Here is a 10,787-nt window from a genome sequence, read left to right on the forward strand (position 1 = left end):
AAAACTGACTTGGGTAATTTTACCTAATGCTGGCTAGCATTCTAGAAGTGGGAGGTTTGGGTTTTTTCAATTTTTTAAAATAAGTCTTAATCTGAGAGAGAATTTGTTTGAAGTTAAGCTAACTTTAAGCTATACTAGCTTCTAAGTTCATGCAGAAAATTTTCATTCAATAAACCAGAATATGTTCATTAGAACTTTATTGTATCTAGCTGAGATAAGGAGTATTGTGTTTGCTTTTAGATTTTGAGGTTTGTTTGGTTTTGTAATGAATTAACATTTTGAATCTAAGCTCTTAATCTTTTTTCCTTGCTGCTGTGCAGAGACAGGGAAAAACTGAAGAAGCGACTAGAGTACAGCCATCAGGTAACTCTTGAAGTTGATAGGAACTGACTTCGGTAGCAGAGTTGTTCTTGCTGGCAACAATACTATGCAGTTTGATCGAATAGGCTAGGCTTTGAGTTAAGAGTTTGCTTTAGCTAGTGGCCAACTGACTGGTTCAACATCTCGTTTTGTGTTGACGGCTGTACAGGTTGTGCTCGCTATTAGTAAATGAAAAATCCCCTATCTTTGCTGTCCGATGATGGAAAAATACACCATTGCTTTCTATGTAGTATTTAAGAAAGAGTTAGAGAGGGACAAAGCTCTCTCACAAAATAGTACTGGAAAAGATGTCAGTCACATGTACCTGTTTTTATGGCATGACATCTAATTATTGAAAGTGGATTTGTTGTAGAGACACGTGATGAGGATATGAAAGTAAAGATGCCCTTAAAATTGCGGTGGGGGGTGTGGATGGACAGACTTGCAGTAGCTGTACTTTTGCAAGGAGGCACTCAAATTCAAATTAAATGCACATGGTTGAGTGATGAGAATGTGTAGATTGTAACTCAGAATCAAATTTCCTAAGTTTGATTTAGCTTAAGTTGCTTTCAAAGTAAAGTGCTAACCTAAGATCACTCGATTTCTGGAGAAGAGATTTTGCATGGTGCTGGTTTAACCTATATACTTCATTGTATTAATTTTTCTGCCAAGTACAAAAGTAATTTCTAAAAGCAAAGTATTGTTCATTTTAGACAAACTGAATTAATTATGAGCAGCTTTAACAGAGATGGCTGTCCCATACTTTGTGTTTGGTCTTCAGACAGAGATACAGCTTGGGAAAAGCTCTTGCCTGAGATTCTACGTGGTACTTTAAAATAGCTGTATCTAGAGAAAGAATACTTTTTGACAGCGATAAATCTGAACATGGAGAGGAGTATGCAGCTGGTGTACAGCATTCAAAGTCCTCTGAGAAATCTGCCAGAAGTCTGTAATTATGATATAGAACTTGCTGTTATCTAGTATGTTTTATATCTTAAACCAATATGAAGGAAATACTTCACATGCATCAGTAGAGTTTGCAGGGAGGCATTGTGCAATCATTAAGTTAAGAAAACTGGGGTTTGCAATGTGGAGTCTAGTTAGCCTTTCTTATTGCAAAATACTGAGCCTGTGTTCAAGCAGATCAAGCAGATCCATACATAAGAAATGTCAGTCAGAATTTTAAGTGTTGGCAGATAGTTAGGAGAACAGCTTAAACCTATTCTGAAGAATCTACTAATGTCTGTTTCTTTTCATTCTTAACTAATATTATCTTATAGATCAATAATGAAATGTTTTTAAAAACACCTGTTTCTTCAAGTAAAGACTTCAAAACATTCTCAGCTGTGAGTGGAAAGGAAGCTGTTCCAAGATCACTTTTACCAGAAACATCAAATGCTTCTGTCAAAAGACCTCTGCTTATTTTAAATAGATCCGTATCTTCACCTCATTCTGATTCTGATAACAGGTTAGTGAACCTGTACAAAGTAGATTCGTATTTATTTTGAAATTAATAACTTGTTAATGAAAATGATGGTGTTGGATGTAGTCGCATCTTCAGGTGATAGCTGCCAAAATTCATATGTCACTTTTGAGAGTATAGGAAGCAGCAGGTTGATTAAAGGTACCTAGAAACCTTGTGAAGTACAAAAGTGAGTGCAGAAAAAAATGCTGTGCGCTGGCAAGGAAAAGTGCTTAGTGGTTTGTCTGTTTAGGAAAAGACTGTATTGTGTTAACCACACTCCACAGTATGTTTTTCTTAACCTCTGTTGGTTAAGGAATGGGTGCAGGGGGGTGTTCCCACAAATACTGAGTCTGGATCTGTTTCAAAATAATGTGTGAAGGTAATAATTTAGTGTGTGGATGTCAGCCACTTGTTTTTACAGGAAAGGTATTTACTCTGGCTACACATCTTGAAATAATATGGAGGGAGACATCCCTTTCTAGTTATTGAGCAGTAGTTTTTAATAGTGCTTATAGAAACACTAAACATAGTTTGAAACAAATGACTTCGCAGTATTTGAGCAATACAATAATCAGTTTAATATTTTGCTCCTCAGTCTTAAACGGAAGACACCTAGTTGTGTGACACCTGTGTCTTTAAAGACACCTCGATTAAATGACAAAACATTCAACAGCCATGATGATGATGATGTCATTATTTTAGAGGAGAGCAGTACTCCAAAGCCTTCAGCAGATTCTGATGTTCCTGTAGTAAAAACTGAATGTATTAATTTGGATCAAGAGGAGAAGCAGAAAGAAAACTGTGATGTCGGAGAACCTTGCAGTGCAACTACTTCAGAATCAAAAAGTGAACAGTTGACCTCAGCGACACAGACAGAGCTCCCAAACTTAGTTGTTAAAAAGGAGGAGGTGGAAGATGACACCGATATTCAAGTTCCCAAGGCAGAGATGGAAACTAAACAGCACAATGTTAATGATGTTTCTGAGACATCTGTAGGTCTTGGAAATGAACTGAAAAATCAGCTGCAATTATTAAACAAAGAAAAAGAAATGTACCAAAACAAATGTGAAGTATTAACCAAGCAAGTAGAAACACTGGAACAGAGGATTTTAGAAATGAATAATAAGTATGTAAAAAAAGAAATGTGCCATCAGTCAACTGAGACAATTTCTTCATTTGAAGAAGAAAACATTCATGAAAGAAGTTCGGCAGAAGTGACCATTCTCTATGAACAGGCCTTAGAAGAAATAGCAAAACTAAAGGAACAATGCAGTACCCTGCAGAACTTAAAAACTGAATGCAGCAAATGTGCTGATGGTGAAAATAAGAGCGAGGTAGATGAAATTGCTGTGCAACTGGACGATGTTTTCAGGCAACTGGACAAGTGCAGCATTGAGAGAGACAGATACAAAAGTGAGGTATGTTTGTTAAAACAGTGATATCCTTCAAATTAACACTTTTTTTTTTATGGGTGTTTCATAGCAGTTCTAGTACACAATGTGTTGTATAGTTCAGTCCACTAAGTAATCAAGCCACCTAAAAGGGGGAAGAAATACTAAATTAGCCTGGAAGCTTCTGGGTTTTTTGCTTCCATAGATAGAAATAAGCAAACTTGAGAGAGACTGCAAGGCTCTGAGTGGTCTCACTGCAAGACAAGATTGACTGAGCAGGCTTAAAGGGAGCACACATACAGTGGTTCAGCTGACAGCTGGTTATTTTAAAGCAGTTTGTCTAGGTTGTCGTATCTTAAAATCTCACTGAAAAGTTATTTAAAAGCAGTCAACTTAACAAAGTTAAATTATTTAAATTTGTATAAGTTGTCTTTATTTTAATCCACCACAATTTTATTTGATATATAAAACTATTTTTATTTTTGCCAGATTGAACTACTAGAAGTGGAAAAAAGTCAAATTGCCTGTCAATGTGAAGAACTCAAAGCAGAAATCGCACAGTTAAAAGCTTCAATTCCACAAGCAGTAGCACATGCAAATGATTCTACCACCAGTAATGTAGAAGACTCTGTAAATTTTTCTGACGGAGAAAGGTATCAATTTTGTTCTTTCTAGATTATATTTCAAGCAAGATTTTGATTGTATCTGTAACATCTTGATGAAGGTCATGTCTGATAATCATGTAATAAAATGTGATGCTTGGAATTCTTTTCTACTGCCTCTTGTGACTCCTACCTCGGTAACATTTTTTTTATCAAGTGATTTATTTAAATTATTTTTATGATTTAGGTATTTGTGTGGGCAGGGTTGGCCATTGCACAATAGAACGTCATACTGACACTTCTTAAAATATAAAAAATGTTATATAATTTCTAGACATGACTTGCAGAACAAGGAGAAAGAAAGGAGGCAGGAAAGAGGGTGTTCATTAGCTTATGCTGTGTAGACAAACTTCACTTTTATATTCTATTTTTCTTTCTTGGATCAAGAGTACTCTACTGAAAAGAGTTTGGGCTTGGTTTTGAAACTTACTTTTCCTGTAAGAACTTCTTGCTGCAGACCAATCCTGTGGACCTAGCTTATGGCCAGAGTGTATCTTTGAACTAAACGAGGGTTTAACCTTACAAATAGAGAGCTTGCAGCTCTCACTGAGTAGAAATAGCAAACACATAGAAGAAGTACACATACCAGATGGAAGTAGGGATGAGCAGTCCAGCAGGAATATAGGCACACTGCCTGGGCATATAGGATGAAATTGAAAGCCAGAGCTCAGCTGGAGTTAAAACTGGCAAGGCCTGTGGAGGGCAACCAGAAAGACTTCTGTAAGTGCAGTAGCAGCAACAGGAGAACTAAGAAAAATGTGGGCTTGCTGCTCAGTGGGGCAGATGCTTAGTAGCAAAGGACATGAGGTGCGTGAGGCACAAATTACTGAAGTACCCAGTATCTTCTTTACCTTGTTTTTTACTGGTAAGGTCTGACCTCTGGCTGCCCAGCTCCCTGAGCCAAGTGGTAATCTTAGGGAGTGAAGCATTACCTGTAATAAAAGGTGTCTGAATTAAGCGACGTTTTAAGCAAATTCGACGTACACAGGTCCATGGGAGCAGATAAGATGCATCAGAGGGAGCTGGCCAATTGATGGAGAGGTGGTCTTGCAATGATATCTTCAAAAGGTTGTGGCAGTCGATGTTCCTGATGCCTGGAAAAGGCAGTCGTCATGCCCATATTTAGCATATTTAGGACAAGCAGAACTACAGGCTGGTCATTGTGGCCTCAGTCCCTGGGAAGACCATGGAGCAAATCTACCTGGAAGCCACCTGCAGCCCCATGATAGTCAAAGTGATCAGGAACAACCAGCCTGGATTTAATGAGTGCGAATCATGCCTTTGCAGCCTCATTGCCTCTTACAATGAGATGACCAGCTCTGTGGACCTTCATTTTAGCAAAGCTTTCAATGTGGGCTGCCATAATATCATGATAGCGAAGTTTGTGAGGTTTGGGTAGGGTGACTAGGAAGTGGGTCAAAATTGGCCAGACTGCTGAGCTCATGGATCAGTATCGAGGCCAGTAATGGCTAATGCCTTCATTGGCCTAGATGACAGAGCAAAATTAACTCAGTAAATTCATGATGACATCAAATTGGAGGGAACCATTGGATACTCTGGAGGGTAGGGCTGCTGTGGAGGGACCTTGACAAATTGGAAAAATGGGCTGAAAGAAACCTCCTGGACATTGAACAAAGGCAACCGCAAAGTTCTGCACCTGTATTGGAAATACCCCATGCAGCTGAATAAGCTGGAGACTACTCATAGGAAAGCAGCTTGGAAGAAGATGGCCTGTGATGCTGGTGGACTAAAAGTTGCATGTGAGTCAGCAGTGCACTCTTGTGGTGGGAGAACCCAATGCCTACTGGGCTATATTGGCAAGAGTTCAGCCAGCAGTTTGAGAAAAGTGATTCTTCCCTACTATTGGGCATTGTGAGACCAAACATGGAGTATTGTGTCCAGTTTTGGGCTCCCTGGTATATGAATGACACTGGCATATTGGAGCAAGTCTACTGAAGGGCCACCAAGATGGGTGGGGGCCTGGAGCATCTGATATAGAAGGGGAAGCTGAGGGAAATAGCCTTACAAAGTGTGGGTTACCTTGAAATCCTATTGCTCTCTTCTGCTGCCTAATGAGAGGGTGTAGAAAAGATGAAGCCAGCTTCTTCTGAAGAGCACAGTGATAGGATGAGAGGCAATAGGCACAAGCTGCAACAAGGGAAATTCTGTTTAAATATTAGAGAAAAAAGTGTTCACAGTGAGGGTAGTCAAACCCTGAAAAAGGGACCCAAGGAGATTGTGGAATCTCCATCTTTGGAGATTTGTAAAACATAAGAAGGTCCTAAGCAATCTGATCTGAGTTAGCCCTGCTTTGAATGTGCGTTGGGGCGAGGAGGGGAGAATGGGCTTGGATGATTTCCAGAGACCCCTTTCAATCTCAATTTTCCTGTGGTTAAATGTCCCCTTTATCTGCCAGTGGTTCATTTTCTTACAGCATCTGACTTGTGCTTCCTAAAAGAATTAGCAAACATATGCAGGACTTCTAAGTAACTTCCACCACAAGTCCTATTGGGATATGATGGCACTGTGAAGACTGGCTACTGGAGATAATAAAAGAACTAATGGTAGAAGGAAATGCTCAGGAGAAGGGATGGGTGATCTGGAAGCAATTCGATCAGGAAGAGGAGAGAGCAAGGGGATCCAGCAAAGAAAGCAAAAAGAGGAGGCATAGCATTTTCCGTGTCCTATAACTCTTACCTTATTTCCTCTTTATATTTTAAAGCCTTTGGACAAACTACTTTCTCGCCTTCTCTTCTTCTCTCTTCTTTTTGTCTTCTTTTGTTCCCATAGGTACTAGTAGTTTGTGCTTCTAAATGTATAAAAATACTGGGGTTTAATATTGTTTTGAGAAATAAAAAGGTGTTATGGGATAAAGGATTGTGCCAGTGCTTATTTGCTAACTTAAATAAAAGCATTCAGAAATATTTCTGATCTGTTTTGGGAAAGGCTGAATTCAGTTTAGCCCTTAGTATTTGTTTGAAACTGAGGGAATATACACCTTCAAAACTAAAACTCGAGAGGCTCAGCTTTGGAAAAACTGGTAGATTTTGAAATTATCTTGATGCAGCTTTAACTGCATCAGTTTTTTGTTTATGGAAGTCATATATGGAGCCTTTCCAGTATAGAGTATTAGTCCAGCTTTGTTAAATAAAGTACTGAGTATTTGAACGTAAAACTTCATCTACATCTGATCATATCTAATTATTTCTTTACAGCCTGAAACTACGCTCTCTTCGAGTGAATGTTGGACAACTTCTGGCTACAATCATGCCTGATCTAGACTTGCAGCAAGTAAATTATGATATTGATGTAGTAGATGAAATTTTAGGACAAGTTGTAGAACAAATGCATGAAATCAGTAGTACTTAATATCTTAAGATTTTAGCAGGCTCTTACTTGATCTTCCATTATAACCTTTGTGTAGGTTCAAAATTGTACATACTGCTTCTTCACTTTATGTATTTGACATAGTTTATCAATAAGTGTATATACTCTACGCATTTAGTTGTTCCCACAGATGCAGTGGGTGTTATCTTGACTTCCTCTTAAAGGAACACTGTCAATATTGACCAACCCTGATGTACTTAATTAAGGATTTTGCTTTTAAAATGTATTTGTAATTAAATTTGCAAATATTTTTATTATTAGGAATCTTAATACTTTTCTACAAAAGCTTTTTCGTTGACTTTTGATCTTATATAAGCATTAATACTTGCAATTATTTCCTCTTCTAAAATCTAAGTAGTGGAATATATTAAAAATGCAAAAAAGAAACCTTCCTTGATTTCCTTCTCAGAACGAACCTTAGTAGTGTTGTTGTATACTACAGTATTGTTTCATTGCTATCAGCAATGTTGTATGTTACATTAGTGGGATAGAAATGTAACTAGTAGGTGAAAATTTCGGCCATATAGGTAATATTTGTGTTTTATTACCAAAAGAAGAAACGTTTTTTAAGGGTTTTATCCTGAAAACTGATGATCTTCGACTCCCTTTTGGATTTTTTTTATGTCACTAAAGAACATTATCTGTACATAGTTCTGCAGCATAAACAACTCCATGGGATATGGCTAGGGTATTTCAGCCTTTTCAGCGATGGGAAACCACATGCCTGTTTGTGTCCTGCTCTTGTTACTTGATTGTTGTTTCCTACATTCAAGAACCTGTCTGTATTTGAGCGCAGTCAGAGGGATCTTCAGTTCTACCCTATAGTTCCCACTTGAACACAGCAGTGCTGGTTCACAAGTCCAGGTATGTACCAGTACACGGCTTCAATGGTCAGATTACACACACAGCTCTTGCCTACTTTTTTCCAAGTCGAAGGCAGCTGGTGGAATGGGAAGCATTGTGGTGACCATTAGAGAGAACCAGCTGGGGTGGCATATCCAAGGCTAGGGTAGGATTCCTGGGCAACCTCTACTCTGCATCGAACACCGCCTCGTGAGACCTGAAGACCTTTTTTCAGGGAAGCCCAGTGCTGAACAGGTTTGACATAGAGGTTCTGTGATGTATACAAATGCTCATATATATTAGCTCAAAAAACAAATTGTTGCAGTATTAAACATACAGAGAGCCTTGGAGTCCTTCAGGCTGAGATGCGAGGGGGCTGAGATTCGTCTCTGAAACTTACCTTCCTATCAGAACGTACAATGCTGAGTACGAATGGGTCAGACCACTAAATCCTTGATTAACTAGTTGAATGGAAGTATTTTGAAAAGGAGGCGTGTTTCCTTATCTGTGGTGTTAACAACTACAGGGTGAGCTAAAGCTGAAAATGTTCAAATATAACTTGTTTATGCTGTCTTAAAGTTTAGACATCTTTTATTATAGGCAAGATAAGGGAGTCCCTCTCCCCCCCCCCCTTTTTTTTTTCCCCATAAATGTTTTACAGTGACTTTTAAGCCACTAGTTCTATGCTCTGATGCTCATGCAAAAACTTCCTTGAAGAAATGGTACCACGAGAAATCGCTGTTACAATGGTGACAGTATTCTCAGCCAATTGCATGTTTTTCTTTTGCAGTCATCAGAAATGAGAAGAAAGGTGGCAAAGACAGCAAATCCCCCTTTTACTCTGTGCTGGTATTGTGATCCAAACAGTGATCAAGAAAAATGGTTCTTGCTTTTAAAAAATTTTTAAAAAATAAAATTAAAAAAAAAAAATCATGAAATAGCGTTCAGTATGTTCATTCCTAGGAAGTGTCTTTTTTTATAAAGCCAACATTTTTGGCTTTTGCACTGCTACTGTCCTGATTTAATTAGATTATGTTCCTTTTAGTTGTAGTTCAGTGAGTTTCTTTCGATGGACAGTATTTCAATTTTAAGATGCTATCCCTTCTAATATGCCAATAAGGGTAATGCAATACTGTTGTACTTTATAATGGATAAATTGAATGTTTGATTTTTGAAGAGGTGGCTGTAATATAACTGTTTGTATGACTTTTAAAAAGTTTATATTTTCCATTTATTGGTGTGTAGTTTTCCATTTCTTAATCATTATTTATTATGTTTCATCAGACTCTATAGTTGAATTTCTTGTAGACAACTGGCAAAATATAGCATACGTCTATATTAAAAATGGCAAATTTACACTTTGGAGAACAGTGGACTAATGGAAATTGTTTTTATTTACTTGTTGAAATGTATTTTTTGTAAAAAAAAAAAAACTATATATAAATCTGAGTTTGCAGGATCAAAACTTGTATGTGATCAAATGCAATGTTTTTGTTTATAAATAAATACTATGCAGAATGGCTGATGTTTCTGGCTTATTTTAAGTATTCGGTCTCACGAGAAAGCTGGCTCAGTCTGGTTTTGAGCAGAAGACCTGGGCACACCAAGCATGCCCTCAGACCAGGTAGGCGTCCTAACTGAGCCCTGAACCAGCTGGCTGGCTGTGCTTCTTCAGACAGTCGGTTTCGTAGGGGGAATTCTGTTACCCAACTACAAGACTGTTACCGTAACAGGATTTGGGACAAAACTGTTTTTCCAGGCCTTGCTGGAGGGTCTTCCTGGCACTAAGGCAGAAGGACAGGAAGGTAAAGGTGTAAGAGTAGGGAGGCGGGACCACCTGCCTCTTCGGGTGACAGTAGGCTCTTGGATCAGATCGGATCAGCTCTCCTTGTGAAATTTTAGGCTAGTTGATCCATTCCCCAGCATGAGAGGCTCGAGTTCTTCCAGATATTTTTGCAGCTTTTTTGTGGCTGAGGCAGACCGTTCTTCCCTGACCTGTACTTGGTCGTCTGATACAGACGACTAAAGAGACTGCAGTGTGCAAGGTATTGTTGTGGAAAGGGTTGCACCAGTATGGAAATATTCTGGCTGTGGAAAAAGCAGTGCTGTTATAATCCAGGGTATGTGTTAACTGAATTTCAAGGAAGTTCCTGGCTTTAACATATGGGTGTACTTCCACGCTTTCCACTGTGCGAGTGAAATTTCAAATGAAGCACAAGGACTTGTGCTGTGCTGGCTTTCTAAGCCTAGTCATACTTGCATGGAAATCCTGGCTGCCCTCTAGTTACTAAAGTCCTCTTTCTTTTTAAAAAATAATTAAAATAAAAACCATCTAATCTGTACACAATAAATCTTCATTTGTTCTCTTCTGCTTTCTCACCTGTTGTGTCAGGCAGTGTAGTAGCTGGTGAGGTGTTAAACCGCAGGGCCAGTGGTTCTTTCCTCTGTTGGCATTGGGAAGAAGGTGAGAAGCAGCACAGCCATAGGTGCTGTGGAAACAAGGAAAAGTAGATGCCAATTTCTAAGGATGTAATTTTTTTCATTATTTTGAAGGGAAAAGTTTGCACTTGAAAGAAAGGGGAATTTTGGGGATTGGTTGCCCTTTGACCAGTCTAAATGTAAAAACATTTCAAATACAGCAATGCCTTTTTTTTTTTCCTGTTGGGGAGTGGGAGAGCT

The 10,787-nt window shown here is 38.6% G+C and overlaps 1 protein-coding gene across 4 annotated transcripts in view; it reads left to right on the plus strand.

Moving 5' to 3' along the window:
• Positions 1-9,628, plus strand: part of MORC3 (MORC family CW-type zinc finger 3) — a 30,000-nt gene extending 20,372 nt beyond the window's left edge. For all 4 annotated transcript variants that reach the window (XM_075172364.1, XM_075172372.1, XM_075172380.1 and 1 more), the window contains 5 exons: positions 321-363; positions 1,641-1,828; positions 2,421-3,243; positions 3,706-3,869; positions 7,094-9,628. In XM_075172364.1, the coding sequence (XP_075028465.1) occupies positions 321-363; positions 1,641-1,828; positions 2,421-3,243; positions 3,706-3,869; positions 7,094-7,247 (1,372 nt within the window). In that variant the 3' untranslated portion in view covers positions 7,248-9,628. The remainder of the gene's footprint in view (positions 1-320; positions 364-1,640; positions 1,829-2,420; positions 3,244-3,705; positions 3,870-7,093) is intronic.
• Positions 9,629-10,787: the final 1,159 nt, after the last annotated feature.

The sequence above is a fragment of the Calonectris borealis genome, chromosome 1, assembly GCF_964195595.1.
Source record: "Calonectris borealis chromosome 1, bCalBor7.hap1.2, whole genome shotgun sequence".
In the NCBI taxonomy this organism is placed as follows: Eukaryota; Metazoa; Chordata; class Aves; order Procellariiformes; family Procellariidae; genus Calonectris; species Calonectris borealis.